The sequence below is a fragment of the Choloepus didactylus genome, chromosome 8, assembly GCF_015220235.1.
Source record: "Choloepus didactylus isolate mChoDid1 chromosome 8, mChoDid1.pri, whole genome shotgun sequence".
In the NCBI taxonomy this organism is placed as follows: domain Eukaryota; kingdom Metazoa; phylum Chordata; class Mammalia; order Pilosa; family Megalonychidae; genus Choloepus; species Choloepus didactylus.
In genome coordinates, this window is record NC_051314.1 from 11,145,365 (window position 1) to 11,166,935 (window position 21,571).

At 50.9% G+C, this 21,571-nt stretch overlaps 1 protein-coding gene and 1 pseudogene across 2 annotated transcripts; both read left to right on the forward strand.

The window, feature by feature from the left end:
• The first annotated feature begins 9,127 nt into the window (after positions 1-9,127).
• Positions 9,128-12,932, forward strand: LOC119542972 (cytochrome P450 2D17-like). 2 transcript variants are annotated; one of them, XM_037847527.1, is made up of 9 exons: positions 9,131-9,463; positions 10,121-10,292; positions 10,651-10,803; positions 10,873-11,030; positions 11,280-11,456; positions 11,634-11,775; positions 12,056-12,243; positions 12,437-12,578; positions 12,679-12,932. In XM_037847527.1, the coding sequence occupies exons 1-9, from the start codon at positions 9,275-9,277 to the stop codon at positions 12,855-12,857; spliced, it is 1,500 nt and encodes a 499-aa protein (XP_037703455.1). In that variant the 5' UTR covers positions 9,131-9,274; the 3' UTR covers positions 12,858-12,932. The 2 variants fall into 2 exon arrangements, with proteins under 2 accessions (XP_037703454.1, XP_037703455.1); XM_037847526.1 differs by having other exon boundaries at positions 9,128-9,463; positions 10,651-11,030.
• Positions 12,933-17,151: 4,219 nt separating this feature from the next.
• On the forward strand, positions 17,152-20,661 carry LOC119542534 (annotated as a pseudogene).
• Positions 20,662-21,571: the final 910 nt, after the last annotated feature.

Sequence of the window (21,571 nt, forward strand, 5' to 3'; positions counted from 1 at the left end):
CTGATGTTCTAGTGGCATTATTCACAATTGCAAAAAGATGGAAATAATACAACATATCCATCAACAGATGAATGGATAAAATAATTGTGGTATACACATACAATGGAATATTATTCAGCAGTAAGAATGAATGAAGTCCTGAAGCAAATGTCAACATGGATGAGCTTTGAGGACATTATGTGAAGTAAAATAATTCATATATGAAAGGACAAAAATTATATGATCTCACTGATATGAACTAATTAATAATGTGAACTCAAAGAAATAAAATATAGAATATAGGTTACCAGGATGCAGAATGAAGCTCAAAATTGGAGAGCAGTTGCTTAGCATGCTCAGAATGTTCAACTAGGTTGAATTTAAATGTTTGGAAATGGACTGAAGTGACCTTAGCATGTTATCATGAGAATAATTAACAGTGCTGAATGTTGTGTGAATGTGGTGGCAAGGGGAAGTTTAGAGACATGTATATCACCAGAAGGAAAGTTATAGAGGTTAAAACATGGGAATGTATGACACAGTGAATCTTATTGTTGACAAAGTCTGTGATTAACTGTACAAATATAAGAAAGTTCTTTCATGAACTAGAGCAGATATATGACACTATTACAAGGAGTTAATAATAGAGGAATGTGCTGGTTTGAATCTATTATGTCCTCCACAAAGGCCTTGTTCATTTGATCCATTCTGGTGGGCAGATGTGCTGTGGGTGTGATCTTTTGATTAGGTTGGTTCCATGGAGACAGGACCCACTTAATTGTTGGTGAAACATTTGATTATATTATTTCCATGGATGTGTGACCCTGACCATTCAGGTGGGTTTTAATTAGTTTGCTGGGGTACTTAAGAGAGTTCAGGGGCTGAGACAGACTCAGATGCTTGGATATGCAGACAGAAAGACCTTTAGAGATGCTTAATTAAGAGTCAATGCCCAGAGTTTGCCCTGGAGAAGCTTAGGGAGGTCCCCCAGACACTGAGAGAGAAATACCCTGGGAGAATAAGCAAAGATGCACAGGAGATGACAGAAAAAAGCTAAGAGAGACAGAAGCCCAGAGACATTTTGGAGAAAGCCATTTTGAAACCAGAACCTGGGAGCAAAGGACCAGAAGATGCCAGCTATGTGTCTTCCCAGGTGTCAGAGGTACTCCAGATGTCAATTGGCCTTTCTTCAGTGAAGATATCCTCTTGTTGAAGCCTTAATTTGGACACCTGTAAGGCCTTAGAACTGTAAATTTGTAACCTAATAAATCCCCTTTATAAAACTGATCTGTTTCTGGTACATTGTGTAATGGCAGCTTTAGAAAACTGGAACAAGGGGTATATGGGGGAAAATGTACCTACTACAAACTATGGACTATAGTTAACTATATATATATATTTAATTCAATTTTATTCGATATATTCATATACCATACAATCATCCCCAGTGTACAATCAGTTGTTCACAGCACCATTATATAGTTGTGCTTTCATCATCAAATTCAATTTTTGAACATTTTCATTACCATGTACAAAAAAGAATAAGAATAAATGTTAAAATGGAAAAGAGTACCCAAAACATCCCATCCCCCATTCCTCTCTATTATTCATTTACTCTTTGCCCTCATCTTTCTACTTATCTGTCTATACACTTTATAAAGAGAGTGGGAGCCATAAAGTTTTCATAATCACACAGTCACACAGTGTAAGCTATATAGTTATACAATCATCTTCAAGAATCAAGGCTACTGGGTTGCAGTTCAACAACTCCAGGTATTTTCTTCTAGCTCTCAAATACACTAAAAACTAAAAAGGGATATTTATATAATGCATAAGAATAGCCTCCAGAATGACCTCTTGACTCCATTTCAGATATCTCAGCCACTGAAACTTTATTTTGTTTCATTTCACTTCCCCATTTTGGTCCAAGAAGGTCTTCTCAATCCCCCAGTGCCAGGGACAAGTTCATCACTGTAGGTCATTTCCCACATTGCCTGGGAGGTCCACACCCCTGGGAGTTATGTCCCATATAGGGGAGGGCAATGAGTTGACCTGCAGTGTTGGCTTGGAGAGAGAGGCCACATCTGAGCAACAAAAGAGGTTCCCTGGGGGTGTCTCTTAGGCATCATTTTAAGTAGGCTTAGCCTCTCCCTTGTAGCAACAAGCTTCATAAGAGCAAGCCCCAAGATTGAGGGCTCCGCCTTCCAGTTTGGTAGCCCCCAATGCTTGTGAGAATATCATTAATTCCCCAGGTGGGGAAATACAATGTTTCCACATTTGCCCACAGTCCCTCAAGGGGACCTTGCAAGCACAACATTCTCTGCCAGAATTGTTCTGGGATGTATTGGGGCTTCACAGTAACTACACAAGCCAACCAGACCTCACTATCCAATCAATGCTCCATGTAATTATGTTGAATAAATTGACCATATAAGCTTCAAACTATATATTGTGGTACAAAAAATATAGATCTTGCCCTAATAAACATCTCTTCCTTCAGTCTCACACAGAAGCTGAAGCTTCAACAATGCCATCAATATCATCCTTTACCCTTCAGTCTGATCCACTTTAGTCCTAACCAAGTCCATTTCATTCATATATCCAATCAAAGTGTGATTTCCTTTTTCAGACTCTTTAACATTTGCTGTATGGAGTAATGCTGACATTCATATCTGCAGACTCTGGCTCTGAGTCTCAAGTATCACACAGACACCCAAGGCTCCAGGGATCAACCAGGTTACACACGAAGAGCTTAGCATCTCAGAGTTAAGAAATAACCTTTACAGCTCAGGAATAGATGTAACTGCTGTTAGAGCTTACAATCTAGGAAGCTTTACAATAAGCCTTCCCCTGATCACCCATGCTCCCAGACTCAACTCCCAAGTGTTTGCTCATAATATTTAGTACGTATTAGTGAGGCATTAAAATATTTTTTCTTTCATTTCTGGTTTATTTCACTCAACATGCTCTCCTCGATGTCAATTCACCTCACAACCTCACTCCTTCTTGTGGCAGTTCAATATTCCATTCACAGATCACAATTCCATTCATCAGCCAATGTACCCTTAGGTCACCTCCATCCACTGTGAATCATGAATACTGACACCATAAACCCCACTGTGCAAATATCCCTTCATATCCCTCTTTTCAGTTCTTCCATGCATATATTCAATAACCAAGTTGAAGGACCATATGGTAACCCCATGCTTAGCTTCCTATGGAACCACCACACTGCCCTCCAGATGGGCTGCACCATTCTACTTCTCTACCAGCGGTGATTAGGTACATCTCTTTCTCCACATTTTCTCTAGCACTTGTATGCCTCCATCTATTTTTGATAGTTTTATTCACATACCATACATTCCATTTTAAGTAACAATCAATGGTTCCCTGTACAATCACAGTTATGCATTCATCAACACTATCTATATAAGGATATTTCCATTTCTTCCACAAAGAAAGAGGAAGAGGTGAAAAAAGTAAAAAGATAAAAGAAAAAGAAAGAAAAGTGACCACTAAAAAGCAACAAAAAATAAAATTAAGATAAAACATGATAAAAGAAAGTATGACAACACCACCAACATCAAGAATCCCCATAACCTTCTGTTCTAGTTTGCTAATGCTGCTGGAATGCAAAACAACAGAAATGGATCCACTTTTATAAAGGGGATTTATTTGGTTACAAAGTTACAGTCTTAAGGCCATAAAGTGTTCAAGGTAGGTCATCAACAATCAGGTACGTTCACCGGAGGATGGTCAGTGGTGTCCGAAAAACCTCTGCTAGTTGGGAAGGCACATGGATGGTATCTGCTCCAAAGTTCTGGTTTCAGAATGGCTTTCTCCCAGGACATTCCTCTCTAGGCTGCAGTTCCACAAAAATCTCACTCTTAGTTGCTCTTGGGGTGTTTGTCCTCTCTTAGCTTCTCTGGAGCAAGTCTGCTTTCAACAGCTGTTTTCAAAATGTCTCTCATCTGCAGCTACTCTCTCAGCTTCTGTGCCTTCTTCAAAGTGTTCATCTTGGCTGTAGCAAGCTTGCTCCTGTCTGAGCTCATACAGTGCTCCAGTAAACTAATCAAGGCCCATGCTGAGTGGGTGGGGCCACACCTCCATGGAAATTATCCAATGAAAGATCTCACCGACAGTTCAGTGATCACATCTCAATGGAAACATCCAATCAAAAGTCCGCAATCCAATCAACACTAATACATTTCCTGCCCACACAAGACTGCATCCAAGATAATGATGTCTGGGGGGACAAAATACATCCAAACCAGCACACCCTCTTTTATATCCCCCTCTTATAGACATTTAGCTTTGGTATATTGCCTTTGTTACAATTAGTGGAAGCATATTACAATGTTACCTAATGCCACAAAATGTTACAAAAATGTCACTCTTAGTTGCTCTTGGGGTGTTTGTCCTCTCTTAGCTTCTCTGGAGCAAGTCTGCTTTCAATAGCTGTCTTCAAACTGTCTCTCATCTGCAGTACTCTCTCAGCTTCTGTGCCTTCTTCAAAGTTTGCACTGATTGTATTTTTTTTTTGCCAATGCCTCCCCATTTTTAACACCTTGCAAAGTTGACATTCATTTGTTCTCCCTCATGTAAAAACATACTTGTACATTTCATCACATTCATTGACTACCCTCGGTTTCACCAAGCCATATAGTCCCAGTTCCTATCCTCTATTCTTCCCCCTGTCATCCTATGTGTCCCTACCCTTCCTCCCTCAACCTTACTCAGTCATCTTTTTTCAGTGTACTTAGATTATTATGCAACCATCCCTCAATATTGTGCTCCAAACCTCTCTTTCCTGTGTTTTCATATCTGTAGTTCTCCCTTTAGTGTTTCCTGTAGAACAGGTATCTTGTTCACAAACTCTCTCAGTGTCTGTCTGAGAATATTTTAAACTCTCCCTCATTTTTGAAGGACAGCTTCACTGGCTATAGAATTCATGGTTGGTAGTTCCTCTCCTTCAGTGTCTTAAATATCTCATACCACTGCCTTCTTTCCTACATAGTTCCTACTGAGAAATCCACACATGGTCTTATGGTGTTTCCCTTGTATGTGATGGATTGCTTTTCTCTTGCTGCTTTCAGAATTCTCTTTGTCATTGACATTTCATAATCTGATTAAGTGTCTTGGTGTACATCTATTTGGATCTAATCTGTTTGGGGCATGCTGTACTTCTTGGACCTATAATTTTTGTCTTTCATAAGAGATGGGAAATTTTCAGTGATTATTTCCTCCATTACTGTTTCTGCCCCTTTTCCCTTCTCTTCTACTTCTGGGACACCTATAACATGTACATTAATGTGCTTCATGTTGTCATTCAGTTACCTAAGGCACTGCTCATATTTTTCCATTCTTTTCCCTAACTGTTCTTTTGTGTGTAGGATTTTGGATGTCCTGGCCTCCAATTCATGAATCTTTTTTCTGCCTCTTTAAATGTGCTGTTGTATGTCTCCATTGTTTTTATCTGTTGTATTGTGACTTTCATTCCCATAAGTTCTGCCAATTGTTTTTTTACACTTTCAATTTCTTCCTTATGTTCACCCAATGCCTTCTTTATATCCTTCATCTCTTTTATCATATCTTCCCTCAATTCATCGATTTGGTTTTTTAATTGATTTAAGAGTTCTGTTTGATTATTAATTAGTTGTTTCAGTTCCTGTATCTCAGTTGAGGTGTAGGTTGTTTCCTTTGCCTGGGCCATATCTTTGTTTTTCTGAAGGTAACTCAAAATATTTTGCTGTTGAGACATCTGGTTTCTTTGATTACCCCAATCAGATTTTCCCAGACCAGAGAGCTCAGGTCTCAGGAGGAAATGTAATCAGTATCAAGTTTCCTTGAGGAACAAGGTGTCTGACTTTCCCACAAGGCCTCTAGACTTGGTGCTTTTCCTATCCTGCCCAGCAGGTGGTGCTTGTCAGCCTGCAGCTCCTCATCAGTGTAAAGATGTGCAGGCCCTTTAATTCACAGTGTACCCTGTCCAGGCCAGGGGGTGAGGGTGTTAGAAGCCAAGCTTAAGTTGTTTCTGGTTTGTTTGTTTGTTTTACCCCAGGCCCTGGGGATTTGAGTTCTCTGAGGAAGGGCTGTCACTTGTGCTGGGCCCCACCCTCCTTTTCTTAGGGAAAATACATCCCCCAGGGAGTTCTATTCTATACTTGAATTCATCCTTTTTCTCTGTGACTCTGGGCTGAAATTGAAAATGCCTGAGGCTTTCTCTAATGAGCTGCTCAGAATGAGAGAGAGAGGAAAAAAAAAAAAGGAAAAAGAGCAAAAGCCCCTTTTCAGAGCCAGTCCCCAGCCCCTCAGTTTCACCGGTCAACTGGAGTTTGTACCCAGTTCTCTGTGTCCCTTTTCTTGGGACACAGCTGTTTTCCAGTATTCTGAGCTCATGTCTCCAAAAGCCTCTGCTTTTGTGTGTGTGTATATATATATATATATATACATATATATATATTTTATTCAGCCCTGCCTCCTCTCTGCTGGGAGGAACCACAGATTCCTGTTTGCTCAGGGCTTATCTGTGCTTGTAGTTTGTATTCAATAATCCAAATTTGTTAAATTAAGGAGCTTGTTCCTGGCAGGGACTGCTTCTTTCTCCCACAGTGAATTTTCCAGCTCAGCCTGCTGTTGTTGTGGGTGGAGGGGTGCCAGCTCCATAGTATTTTACTTACAGTTTTTATGCTGCAATCTCAGCTCTTCCACCCATTTGTGACTGGTGTACAATGTGTGAACAGTCACGGATGTCCCCCAACAGTTGTTCCAGAGTATTTACTAGTAGTTCCTGGCTATTTTACTGGTTGGTCTAGAGGACTAACTAAATTCCATACCTCTCAACACCACCATCTTACCCTGTCCCCAACAGTAATATTTTAAAACTCTCTCATCAACAGTAACACATGTACCACAGCAATACTATGGGTCAAAAATCTGGGGGATAAGGAGTATGAGAGGATAAGGGTTTTATTTTTTATTTCTTTTCTGGAGTAACAAAAATGTTCTAAAATTGACCATGGAGATTTATGCACAACTATGTAATGATACTGTGAGCCAGTGATTATATACTTCAGAGTGTTTGTATGGTATGTGAATATGTATCAATAAAATTGCATTAAATATATATATAAATCAATTTTTAGCCTGGAAAGATCTTGTTTAAATGAAAGGTACACCATCCCCATGCTGGTTCAGATGTATTATGTCCCCCCAGATGTCATGTTCTTTAATGCAATCTTGTGGAAGCAGGTGTATTAGTGTTGATTAGGTTGGAATCTTTGGATTAGGTTGTTTCCATGGAGATGTAACCCACCCAACCAGTGGGTAATACCTTTGATTAGATTATTTCTATGTAGGTGTGGCCCCACCCATTCAGCATGGGTCTTAATTAAATCACTGGAGCCCTATAAGAGCTCAGACAGAAGGAGCTTGCTGCTGCAGCCAAGAGAGACATTTGGGAGACAGCTGTTGAAAGCAGACTTTTGCTGACTGTGCCAGTTTGAATGTATTATGACCCTCTAAACACGGTTATCTTTGATGTAATCTTGTGTGGGCAGATGTATTAGAGTTGATTAGATTGTAATTCTTTGAGTGGTTACATGGAGATGCAACCCAACCAACTGTGGGTGATGACTGTGATTGGATGGTTTCCTTGGAGGTGTGGCCCGGCCCATTCAGCATGGGCTTTGATTCATTTACTAGAGCACTATATAAGCTTATTGTGTTGAGGTTCTTTCATCCCCTTTCAACCTACAAGTGCCCAAGCTGGGCAATTGTGATCATTTTAGGTGTTTCCTTAACTGGCTTCTGAAATGACCTTTAACCAGGCAGTGGCTCACGTCCCATATTTCCCTCCCAACTCCAGCTTCTGCAGTAAACATCTTCTGTGCATTTCAGCACCTGAAGCTTTTGAGCTTGATGTGCTTTTAAATGCTGTGCCCACTCAGCAGTGAGCAGAGGCCCCCTCACTGCATGGGGCAGTTTACCCTGACATGGGTCCTCCCTGGGCTGCCAGAAGATCCTGCTCACCCCTGTATCCTCAGCAGCTTTGCCAAAGCAGAAGCCCCACAGAGGGTAGGCTGGGATGTGATGATTTTCTAAAATGACAAATCCCTGTAATCTGCCTACTAGCTGTTTGGGCACCTTGGGAAAGGTCTGGTCCACTACTGTTGGGGAATGGGTGGTGGGGTAGGGGGCTGCTCCAGGCCCTGCCACGGCTGGGGGAGAGCAACACCAAACTCCCAAGATGTTGAATACTTGTGCTCTTTCCAGATCAGAAAGTAAGCTTTCCTCACACATCCCAAGGCTGGGTGAGGGGGCCCCTGGTGGAGCAGCCATGCCAGGCCCTCCCTGCCCCCCTGCTCTGAAAAATGCCTCTGCCCTGCCTCTGGGCTCCCTGACATTTCCCTTTTACTGGGTCTCAGCTTCTGGGTTTTAACAAGCTTAAGTGATTTTAAAACTCTGTCCAAATCCCAGCCCTTTTGCTGTGGAAGAAGGCCCTTGGTCAAGCCCTTCTCCCCCCATCAGGGAGGAGAAACTCAGAGCAGGAGGCAGAAGCCAGGACAGGTGGGGCTGGGCATCCTCCAGTGCCCAGGCACCCAGGCTGAGCGGTGAAGGTATGGGGGCAGTGTGGTGGATGGTTCTGTGTGTTGGTGTCTGTGCACATCGAGTGTGCACGTGTGAGGTGGGGGGCCACCTGAAGAACTTCATTCTCCTCTGTCCCTCTGCCACCCAAGGCCCTGCTGCCCAACTTGACCTCCCTAGGCCCCAAGTGTGGGTGACACAACTTGGTAGCAAAGGTCACTCCAGGAGGACCAGGTGAGGGGGCGGGAAGAGAAAGGGCCTGTTCTGAGGGCCAGGTAGTAAATACATCAGGGTGTGACAGGGTCAAATCAGTCTCTACAAGGTTGTATTAGGCCAGAGATTTCCAAGCAGCTTGCACAGAGCAAGGGTAAGGTGTGGTGGGGGAGGCCAGGTTCCCCGCTCCTACTATACCTGGGCAGGTACCTGGAGAAGAAAAGAAAGTGTAAAGACCTTGAGCGCCACCACACTGATGTGTACTCCTCCTCCCTGCTTATGCAATCATCTACCCAAACAGTTTGGGTAACTGCAGAGGACAAAGGGCAGACCTGCCTCCTCATTAAAAGCTGGGCAGTCTGTGGAAATCCTCTGTGTGCTGCGAGTTCCTGTTCTAATCCCAGGTGCCTGGTGTGATCGGGGTCCCAGGTGTGGACGGCTGTCTGTGTGCCCACTTCCTACCCTGCCCAGTATCCCAGTGGCCAGTGAGGCAGCCATGGGACTGCTGACCGGAGAGGCACTGGCGCCCATGGTGGTGGCTGTGGCCATCTTCCTGCTCCTAGTGGACCTGATGCACCGGCGCATACGCTGGGCCCCACGCTACCCTCCAGGTCCCCTGCCACTGCCCGGACTGGGCAACCTCCTACAGGTGGACCTCCAGAACATGCCACACAGCTTCAACAAGGTGAGGGAGGTGGCAGTCTGGGGGACAGCAGGGGCTCTGAGCAGTCCTCCTCGCACCAGATGGGAGGTGGGAGGTGGAGCCACAGGCTGGACAAGAAGCGGGACCAGAAGAAGCAGTTGGTCAGAGGCTTCCTGGGGAGGGACCTATGCTGGGAAAGCAAAGTGTGGAGAGGACAAATCCTGGAGGTGCAGGGTTCGGCAGCAGGTTTGGGATCCATTTGGATGGCACATGATTTACGGAAGACTCAACTAAGTCAGTCCCCTCTGATGACAACCAAGAAAAGGCTTTGGGAAGAGGAAGGAAGGCAGTGGGAGGGGGGTGCTACTGGAGAGCACCATTTATTTCAGGAAATCATGGTGCGGAAGGGGTACAGTGACCAGCCCAAATAAGTCCCTGCTGAGGGACCTGTGGCATCCCTGGGTCCCCTCGCTGAGCCTGTTTCCTCCTCAGTAAACTGAGAGGCTGACTCAGGCCTACTGACAATTTTGGTGAGGCTTGCCAAGTCAGCTCTGGACAGTGGGTTCCAAGACGAGGTCCTAGTGACCTCGAGGCAGGAGGCCAGGTATCCTTAGGGTCCCCTAGGCTGGCTCAGTGACACTGGGGCCAGCAGCCTGCCAAGTGCTGGGCTTGACAGCTCCCTCGGCCCTGGGCCTGCAGCTGCGGCACCGCTTCGGGAACGTGTTCGGCGTTCAGCTGGGTTGGAAGCCGGTCGTCGTGGTCAACGGGCTGGCGGCCGTGCGCGAGGCAGCGCTGCAACGCGGAGAGGACACCTCAGACCGGCCTCCTATACCCGCCAGGGAGGATCTGGGCTTCGCACCCCAAGCACAAGGTAGGGGGTGGCAGAGGCAGAGACTGCGTCCCAGCGGGAGCTAGGAGGGCAGTGACCCAAGGGCAAGCAGAGCAAAGCAGGCACGGCTGGCCAGACATGGGGGGCAGGAAAATGCACACCCATGTGGGGAGAGGCAGCTGGAGAGCTCAGCGGGTCCAGAGGTGGGGACTTTGGCGAGGGCGGGGCACTGGGCTGGGCCTGACAGTTGTGGGTGGGGTTGTCCAGGCAGGATGCGCAGGGTGGAGGCTAAGTTGGGCCCCCTTGAACAGGAAGGAGAAGCGTCAGGTTGGGTGGGCGTGAAGGGCAGAGCCACGGTCTGCACTGGCCATGCCCATACGCTCACCTTGCCCCACCGCAGGTGTGGTCTTCGCGCACTACGGGCCCGCATGGCGCGAGCAGAGGCGCTTCTCAGTGTCCACCATGAGGGACTTCGGCCTGGGCAAGAAGTCGCTGGAGCAGTGGGTGACCGAGGAGGCCGCCTGCCTCTGCGCCGCCTTCACTGACTATGACGGTGAGTGCAGGACCGAGGTCTCGGGGGCACACGGGGCGACCCTCCCTGACCCGCACCCTCCCTGTCCAGGACGACCCTTTAGTCCCAACCGCCTCCTGAACCAAGCGGTGTGCAACGTGATCGCCTCCCTCACCCACGGGCGCCGCTTCGAGTACAGCGACCCGTTCTTATGCAAGCTCCTGGGTTTCGTGGAGGCCGCAGGGATGGATTCCCCCTTCCTCCGAGAGGTGCGCAGAGCAGGCGTCGGGGTCAGGCGGGGTCCTGGAGGAGGCCGCTGTCCTGCACCTGGCACTACGGGAACACAGATTTGTGCCTGGGGGCGAGGGGAGGAAGGGCACGCCTGGCAGCAGCAGGGCGAAAGTAGAAACCCAGAGTTCAGGGCGGGAGACAGGGCCCCTTGTGCCTGGGACCCGGCCTGGCCAAGGAGCAGGCTGAGCGCATGGAAGACTCAAGTCCCTGCTCTGTGGCCCACACAGTTGGTGAATGCTCTCCCAGTGCTCCTGCGTATCCCGGGGATGGCCAACAAGGTCTTGGAGAGGCAGAAGGACCTCAGGGTCCTGCTGGACGAGCTGCTTGCCGAGCACAGGCAGGGCTGGGACCCAACCCAACCACCCCGTGACCTGACGGATGCCTTCCTGGGTGAAGTGGAGAAGGTGAGAGGCGGACTGCCTGGGAGCGCATGGGAGTGGGCATGAAGGCCCAGAGGGGCCATGATGAGGGACCGGGGCATCACCCAGTGGCCAGGAACCCAGGTTGAGTGACACAGGTTGGGGGCCTATCTGGGAGAGCCCTCCATCTGCCTCTGAGTCGGCACTCTCTACTCTGCCCAGGCCAAGGGGAACCCCGAGAGCAGCTTCAATGATGCCAACCTACGCATGGTGGTGGCGGACCTGTTCCTGGCAGGGATGGTGACCACCTCGATCACACTGGCCTGGGCCCTCCTGCTCATGATCCTGCACCCGGACGTGCAGCGTGAGCCCCATCTGGGACATGGGGGGTGGGGACCGGGAGTGCAAGGGAGGAGGAGGAAGTGGGGGCATGGAGTGCACAGGTGGACAATGTCAAGCTGGGGTGCCAGAGCTTGGTCGAGTCACCAGGAACACTGCCAAGAGCTGGGCCTGAGCTTCTGTAGCAGTGGTCCCTCCTCCACCTGGATACTTCCCCCAACCGAGGGAGGATATGTCACAGGCAGGGCAAGGTTGGTGCCCAGCCTCCTGGGCTTTGACCCACTTTGGGGTGCTTGTTTGCCCAGGCCGTGTCCACAATGAGATCGACGAGGTGATAGGGCAGGGGCGGAGGCCTGAGATGGCGGACCAGGGGCGCATGCCCTTCACCACAGCCGTCATCCACGAGGTGCAGCGCTTCGGGGACATCATCCCCCTGGGTGTGCCACACATGACCTCTCGCGACACCGAGATCCAGGGTTTCCTCATCCCCAAGGTAGGGCCTGGCCACCCTCCTGATGCCCAGCCTAGGGACAGAGTTCAGGGAAGCTTCTTGGGTTGAGCGTTTTTTGAATGAGTCCATGTGTGTGCCAGGCAGATGGTGTGTGTGCCCGTGCACGTGCAGTGGCAGAGGGTGCAATGTCCCCCAAACCTGTACTCTCACCCTTGGCTTGACATCTCCTGCACAGGGGACACAACTGATCCTCAACCTGTCATCAGTGCTGAAGGATGAGACCGCCTGGGAGAAGCCCTTCCGTTTCCACCCGGAACATTTCCTGGACACCCAGGGCCACTTCATGAAGCCAGAAGCTTTCATGCCTTTCTCAGCAGGTGCTTGTGGGGTGCTGGGTCCTGTTCTGTTCCCAAGGGGGTCACAGATGGGTAAGCCCCTGGCCACCCTCCTCACCGAGACAACTGTGCCCACCCACAGGCCGCCGGGCATGCCTCGGGGAGCCCCTGGCCCGCATGGAGCTCTTCCTTGTCTTCACCTGCCTCCTGCAGCGCTTCAGCTTCTCAGTGCCTGCTGGGCAGCCCCGGCCCAGTGACCATGGGGTCTCTTCCTTCTTGGTGTCCCCATCCCCCTACCAGCTCTGTGCCTTGCCCCGCTAAAGATGGTCACCAGGACCAAACCCCCAACCCCACCAAGAGACCCTGAGCTACAATAAACCAGTCTGGCAGATCCCACCGCACTCTGTCCAGGTCTTGCTGAGCTGGGGCTTCAGCTGCCTGCCTAGGGCCAGCCCCTGCTCTCTGCCCAAATATTTGTTCCATTTCCCTTTTGAAATGACTCCATTTTCCAGATAGGTATACTGAGGCTCAGAGGGTGCCTGGCTTTCCCTCCCTCCCTCCCCATATAAACCATTGAGTCCCAATATTGGCTGCCCAAGTTGATGACAACGTTGACACAGAGGTCTCTGTGCCTGGAATGTCAGGCTGGGGATGGAGAGGAATGGGCTGCTGAGAAAACAGTTGCAACAGCTGTCTGGGGCTGCGGAGGGGCTGCACCGGTGATCCCCAAGAACACAATAGACTCAACAATATGTTAGAAGGACATATAGAACTAGGAAAGCTGCTATAACTCACATGTCATAGCCGATGTGGTTCCATGGCACATGGGGGCCATTTTTGTCCTCGGGGCCTGAGCCAGTTAGCACACATGCTTTAAACTCGAAATTGTTGGGTCCCAAATACTGGAGTGGATGAGTGCTAGTCACACGTGGATGTGATTTCGTTGGTGTGGGCCACAGGACCTGCCATGGCCATGGAGACTCAGGGTGGGCCTGTGCCCCAAGGGAGTTCAGACCACCTTCCTGCTCTCATCCATCAGAAAGCTTGTCCTAGTCAGTAGCTTTGCATCCTCCCAGCAGGGGCTCTGTATTTGTGTGCAGGGCACTGGGGCATCCTGAGTGTGTGCTGATATGGCCTGTCCCAAGTAACCAGGGCCTTTTCTAAGCAATCAGTCACCAGGGTTTATAGTCACACAGTGATCAACCTGCTGTGGAACCAAAGGTCCTCGCAGTCTCCTGCCAAATGATACCCTTGTAGAGTCCGTAACCTGAACAGTAACAGTCAAAAGATTGGGCACATTAGTGGAGTTCCCAACAGGCTTCACAGTCAGTCCAGCTCAGCATCATATAGTGTGCCCAGAACAATGCCACACAGATCTGCAGGCTTCCATCTGACCTTGTCGGGGTCCACAAGAAGGAGCGAGCTTGGCAAATGTGACTTCACCCTTTTGTGCATCCTGCGTAATTGTGCCGAGAGTCAGTGTTATTCTCGTCTGTACCTCTCTGAAGACACCAATGTAACACTGGACATCCCTCATTGCCTGACCCATTTATTCATTCCTTCCCCCTTGGCTACTATGTCTCCTCTCCATTGGTCACTGAACTTTATCTACGTGTGTCCACCTTTGGAAGGAACATTGGGTTGCCCACTGTGCTGGTCCAGGTTCATGGCTGTGAGGCCCTGAGCTTCCCCTCAGTCCCCTCACTTTGTATAGAATAGGGTCACTCAGCTGCGGAACCAGTGGACCGTATACCATGAGGCAGGTCAGCAGCTCTCACTGTCAACCCCAACTTTGCCAGATGGGGCCAAGGCAGAGTCCACCCTGACAGGCCGTTAGGGGTTTCTCCATGCAGGTGCAATGTTACAGTTCACAGTTTCTTGCTCAGGGACTGCCCTGTCCTGTAGGAGAAAAGGATGTTGAGGTGAGATGGAAAGAATTGGATAGTCGATCATATAGGCTTCTCCCCAACTCCTTCCTCCCCGGATCCTGCAAGGAAGGGGGGGAATCTATCAAGGAACTTTCCTGTGGCCTCCTCGAGTTTGAGTGCACACTCATGAACATGTGTTTGCCATCCCTTCCTGCCTTTGTCACTCCCTGTTTCAGGCAACAATGATCTCAGTTGTCTGTTTCACTCCTCTTTCAAACCACTTCCACCCTGAGTATGAAATGGAACCTGCTGTGTCCATCTGAGGAGACAGTGCTTGCTGGCTGATGAACACTATTGGATAAAAGGTGTTTTTCTTGTTCTGAAGAAATGTAACTGGGTCATCTGAATCTGTAGAGTGTTAGATTAGTGTCCTGGGACTGTGGTAACAAAATCCTACACACTGCATGGCCTCAAATAACAAATATCTTTTCTCATGACTCTGGAGACTAGAGGTTCAGGCCTCTGTGATCCAGGAGGGCCTCATTGAAACTTGACCATCTGCAAAGTCCCCCTTTCCATAGAGGTGACCTCCACAGGTTTTGAGTTAGGACTTGGACATGTCATCTAGGGGACACCCTCCAATTTAGGACAAGTATCTTCAGTTTTAGCCATTTTGTACTACTTTGAGCATTTTCATCTACCACCAGGTATGCAACAACTAGTTAGGAGTAAGTGATTATTCCATCAGGGCCCCTCTAGGCGTCTTCAGGCCACCAGATCCATCTGATGTCATCTACTTGTGAGTGGTGTGCAGGTCTATCCTTCAGGGAATTTGTCTATGGCCATCTGCATCCTCTGTCTCTCCTGCTGGCAGACAGGACTGTTCTTGTTAGCATTTTGTGCCTCAGAGTGTGCAAGAGGGATGACTCGACCATCAGTTTATCTCTGCATTCTGCAGCTCCCCCATGCCCACTCATTTCCCTGATCCAGATGGCCACATCAAGTGAGCACACAAGGATAGCCACTTGTTGGTTCCATTCCCCTTCCAGTTCTGGAACATGGTTCTGATGGGCATTGAACTTTCCTATTTAATGTGCCTTTAAATTCCCACAGTAATTTCCAGAGAGTTGTGCTCTGTCCGGGCATCCCTTTAATAGGCTAGTTGTCCTTTTCCTTCCTGACCATATGGCCAGGCCAGTGGCCTCTTCCCATGAGTCTGTAAGAACCCAAACATACAGACTTGTGTTCAGTTCTTCCATCACTGCAAGGAAAACAGCATGCAGCTCAGCCCATTCATCTGATTTGGTCTTACCTTCTTCAATCAGAGTTTTCTATCAGTCAGTCCCAGTGCAGTGGCCTTCCAAACAGGATGCTGTCTGTCCATCTTGTTACTGCCACCCCTAAGCCAAGCAGCTGTTTTTTGATCGGTAGAGAGCTATTCACAAAGCATCACCCAGGTGGCAACAGGATGCAGCACCCCTGGGTTCCAAAAGGTCTAGGGGAAATCCCAGGGCACCTGCTTGAGAATATCATGAGCGCATCTCTGCTTCCCCTTAATAGCATGTTCTTGCATAAACCATTTCCATCTTATTATGGAACTCTGCTGGAAACTGCCTTCCTTATTGGAGTGTTTCTTTTCTCATCATCCAACAAATTATGAGTATTGCAGGGGACAAGGCCCCACTGCCAGGTGTCCTTGGTCCACAATGCCAGGATCCACCTTGTTCTAGTTTGCTAATGCTGCTGGGATGCAAAACTCCAGAAATGGATCAGGTTTTATAAAGGGGGTTTATTTGGTTACACAGTTACAGTCTTAAGGCCATAACATGTCCAAGGTAACACACCAGCAATTGGGTACCTTCACTTGAGGGTGGCCGATGGTGTCTGGAAAACCTCTGTTAGCTGGGAAGGCACGTGGCAGGTGTTTGCTCCAAAGTTCTCTTTTCAAAATGGCTTTCTCCCAGGATGTTCCTCTCTAGGCTGCAGTTCCTCAAAAATGTCTCTTAGTTGCTCTTGGGGCATTTGTCCTCTCTTAGCTTCTCTGGAGCAAGAGTCTGCTTTCAATGGCCATCTTAAAACTGTCTCTCATCTGCAGCTCCTGTGCTTTCTTCAAAGTGTCCCTCTTGGCTGCAGCTCCTCTTCAAAACATCACTCACAGCTGCACTGAGTCCCCTCTGCCTGTCAGCTCATTTATATGGCTCCACTGATCAAGGCCCACCAAATGGGCGGGCCAACACTCCATGGAAATTATCCAATTAGAGTCATCACCCACAGTTGGGTGGGGCACATCTCCACAGAAACACTCAAAGAATTACAATCTAATCAATACTGATAATGTCTGCCCACACAAGATTACATCAAAGATAATGGCATTTGGGGGGCACAATATATTCAAACTGGCACAGGCGGGGTGGGGTCAGCTTCCAGTTTCCCTGCTGCTACCCCACTTGGGCAGGTACCTGAAGAAGAACAGAAGGGGCAACAATCTTGAGCTCCCCCACACTGATGTGGACGGCCCCTCCCTGCTTATATAGTCATTGACCCAAACAGGCTGGGTAAGGGCACAGGGTATAGGTCAGGCCCTAGCTCCTCATTAAAGGCAGAACAGTCTGTGGAAACCTGCCTTGTGCTGGGAGTTCCTGCTCTGATCTCCAGGTGTTTGGTGTAATCGGAGTCCCAGATGTGGATGACTCTCTGTATGCCTACCTCCTCCCCTGCCCAGGATCCTGATGGGCAGTGAGGCAGCCATGGGGCTCCTGGACAGGGAGGCATTGACTCCACTGGCCATGGCCATCTTTCTACTCCTGGTGGACCTGATACACCAGCATATACACTGAGCCCCACGCTACCCACCAGGCCCCCTGCCACTGCCCAGACTGGGCAACCTCCTGCAGGTGGACCTCCAGGACATGCCACACAGCCTCAGTAAGGTGACAGAGGTGGTGGGCTGGGGAACAACAGGGGTCCTGGGCAGCCCTCTGAGCACCAGTCATGAGATGGTAGGTGGAACCGCAGGCTGGACAAGAAACTGGTCCAGGAGAGGAAGCTGGTCAAAGGCTTCCTGGGGAGAGACCTTTGCTGGGAAAGCAAAGTGTGGAGGTGGTTGGGACTCAGCAGTGGGTTTGGGAAGACCCAACTAAGTCAGTCCCCTCTGATGACAACCAAAGAAAAGGCCTTGGGAAAAGGGGGAGGGAGGCGGTGTGAGTTGGGGGAGGTGTGTCCTACCAGACAGCACCATTTACTTTGGGTAATCATGGTGGAGAGGGGTACAGTGACAGGGCTCAAATCCATCCCTGCTGAGGGACCTGTGGCCTCCCTGAGTCTCCAGCTGAGCCTGTTTCTTCATCAGTAAAATTAGATGCTGACTCAAGCCTACTGACAATTTTGGTGACTCTTGTGATTGGCTGTGGACAGTGGGCTCCAAGGTGAGGTCCTAGGGCTGGGGAGGATACGATGTCGAGGCAGGAGGCCAGGTGTCCTCAGGGTCACATCGGCTGGCTCCGTGACACTGGGGCAAGCAGCTGCCAGGTCCCGGGCTTGACAGCGCCCCCTGCCCTGGGCCTGCCGCTGCAGCACCGCTTCGGGGACGTGTTCGGCATTCAGCTGGGCTGGAAGCCCGTGGTAGTGCTCAACGGGCTGGCGGCCGTGCGAGAGGCGGTGCAACAACGCAGCTGGGCTTCGGGCCCCAGGCACAAGGTATGGGGTGGCAGAGGCGGAGACTGCGTCCCAGCGGGAGCTAAGAGGGCAGTGACGCAGGGGCTGCCAGGCCCAGCTGGCGCGGCTGGCAGAGCATAGCGGGCAGGAAAGGCCCATCCATGCGAAGAGAGGCAGCTGGAGGGCTCAGCGGGTCCGGGGGCGGGGTGGCTTTGGTGAAGGCGGGACACTGACGCGGGCGGCTGTGGAGTTCCAGGCAGGATGCTTGGGGTGCAGTGGCAAAGTTGGGTCTCCCTGAGCAAGAAGGAGAAGCTGCCGGTTGGGTGGGGGTGAAGGGCGGAGCCCTACACCGGCCACGCCCACACGCTCGCCCCGCCCCGCCCCAGGCGTGCTCCTTGCTCACCACAGACCCGCGCGGCGCGAGCAGCGGCGCTTCTCCGTGTCCACCGTGAGCTACTTCGGCCTAGGCAAGAAGTCGCTGGAGCAGTGGGTGACCGAGGAGGCCAACTGCCTCTGCGCCGCCTTCGCGGACTATGACCTTGAGTATGGCCGAGGGCGCGGGGGCACACGGGGCGACCCTCCCTGACCCGCACCCTCCCTCTCCAGGACGCCCCTTTAGTCCCAGCCTCCTCCTGAACCAAGCGGTGTGCAACGTGATCGCCTCCCTCACCCACGGGCGCCGCTTGGAGTACAAGGACCCGTCCTTCTGCAAGATCCTGGGACTGGTGGAGGGCGCAGGGAAGGATTCAGGTTTCCCCGGAGAGGTGCGGAGAGGTGGGCATCAGGGTCCCGCGCGGTCCTGGAGGAGGCCGCCGCCCTACACCTGCTACTCCGAGGAGAGGGATTTGTGCCCAGGGGCGAGGGGAGGAAGGGCACGCCTGGGAGAAGCAGAGGGAGAGTACAGGTCGAGAGTTCAGGGCAGGAGACTGGGCATCTTGTGCCTGGGACGGGGCCTGGCCAAGGAGGGGGCTGAGCGCAGGGAGGACCCAACGCCCTTCTCTGCGGCTCGCTCAGGTGGTGAACGTGTTCTCAGTGCTCCCGCGCATCCCAGGGTTGGCCAGTAAAGCCTTCCTGACGCAGATGGCGCTCATGGACCTGCTGAACGAGTTGGTCACCGAGCACCAGGAGACGTGGGACCCGGCCCAAACCCTGTGCGACCTGAGTGATGCCTTTCCTGGTGAAGTGGAGAAGGTGAGAGGCAGGAGCACATGTAGGGTGAGCACCAGGGCCCAGAAGGGCTAGGATGGGGGGACCAGGGCATCACCCAGTGGCCAGGCAGCTTGGCTGAGTGGCACAGGGTGTGGCTTTGTTGGGAGCTCCCTCCCTCTGCCCCTGGGCGGGCCCTCTCTGCCCTGCCCAGGCCAAGGGGAACCCGAAAGCAGCTTCAATGACACAAACCTGTGTGTGGTGGTGGCTGACTTGTTTGTGGCAGGGATGGTAACCACCTCAATCACACTAGCCTGGGCCCTCCTGTTCATGATCCTGCACCTGGATGTGCAGCGTGAGCCCTGTCTTGGACATGGAGGGTGGGGACTGGGAGTACTCGGGTGGACAGTGTCAAGCTTGGGTTCCTGAGCTTCATCTGGACACCAGGGACACTGCAGAGAACTGGGCCCAGCCTCCTGTAGCAGTGGTGCCTCCTCCACGTGGACACTGGCCCCAACAGAGGGGGGATCTGCAGTGGTCAGGGCAAGGTCAGCACCCAGCCTCTTGGGCTCTGACCCACTTTGGGAGCTTGTCTGCCCAGGTCGCGTCCACAGTGAGATCGATGAGGTGATAGGGTGGGGTAGGAGGCCTGAGACGGCAGACCAGGGGTGCATGCCCTTCACCACAGCCATGATCCATGAGGCGCAGCTCTTCAGGGATATCGTCCCCCTGGGCATCCCGCACTTGACCTCTCATGCAACTGAGATCCAGGGCTTCCTCATCCCCAAGGTACAAGCAGGTCACCCTCTCCTGCCCAGCCTGGGGACAGAATTCAAGGAAGCTTCCTGGGTGGAGCATGTTGTGAATGAGTCCAGATGTGTGCCAGGCTGATGGTGCATGTGCCCGTACACCTGCAGTGGCTGGAAATGTGGCATCCCCCAGCCCATGACTCCCCCTCCCCACTTGGCATCTCCTGCACAGGGTACAGCATGCATCCTCAACCTGTCATCAGTGCTGAGGGACTAGACCTCCTGGAAGAAGCCCTTCCACTTCCACCCGGAACACTTCCTGGACACCCAGGGCCGCTTCATGAAGCCGGAGGCCTTTATACCTTTCTCAGCAGGTGCTTGTGGTGTGCTGGGTCCTGCCCTGTTCCTGAGGGGTCCCAGATGGGCAAGTCCCTGGCTGTCCTCCTCACCAAGCCCCCATGCCCACCCACAGGCCGCCGCGCATGCCTCAGGGAGCCCCTGGCCTGCATGGAGCTCTTCCTTGTCTTCACCTGCGTTCTGCAGCGCTTCAGCTTCTCAGTGCCCTCTGGGCAGCCCCGGCCCAGTGACCACAGCCTTTCTTCCTCCTTGGTGTCCCCATCCCTCTACCTGCTCTGTGCCTCGCCCCACTGGAGAGGGTCACCTGGACCCCAAGCCCCAACCCCACTCAGAGACTCTGAGCTACAATAAACCAATCTGGCAGCTCCCATTTCACTCTTCATCCAGGTTCTGCTGGGCTGGGGCCTCAGCTACCTTCCTGGGCCAGCCCCTGCCCCCTGCCCAAATATTTGCTCCATTTCCCTTTCCAAATGACTCCATTTTCCAGATGGGTGTACTGAAGCTCAGAGAGTGCCTGGCTTTCCTTCCCTTCCTTCCCATATCACCCATTCCGTCCCAATATTGCCTTCCTAGGTTGGTGACAATGTCGATACAGAGATCTTTGTTCCTGGAATGTCAGGCTGGGTAGGGACAGGAATGGGCTTCTGCAATCTGTGCCTTGGCCTGGGGAGGGGCTGACAAGTGGTTCCCAAGAACACATGAGGCTCATCAATTTGCTAGAAGTTCGTACAGAGCTAGGAAAGCTGCTCTACTCACTTCCTGTAGCCGGTGTTTTCCATGGCACACTGGGGCCATTTTGTCCTCAGGGCCTGAGCCAGTTAGCACACATACTTTTCACCCAGAATCGTTGGGTCCCCCATACTAGAGTGGATGAGTGCTAGTCACAAACAGATGTGATTTCATTGGAGTGGGCTGCAGGGCCTCCCATGGCCGCCAGGTCTCAAGGTGAGCCTGTGCTCCATGGGAGTTTAGACCACTTTCCTATTCTCATCCCATCAGAAAGCTTGTCCTGTTTAGTAGATTTCCATCCACCCAATGGTGCTCTGTATTTGTGTGCAGGGCACTGTGGCATGCTGGGCGTGCTGCTGCTATCACCTGCCCCAAATAACCAGTGCCCTTTCTCAGCAATCAGTCACCAGGGTTTATAGTCACCAAGTGATCATCCTGCTGTGACCCAAAGGTCCTAATAGATTCCTGCCAAATGATACCCTTCTAGTGTCTGCAACCTGAACAATGGGAGTCAAGAGAATGTGCATATTAG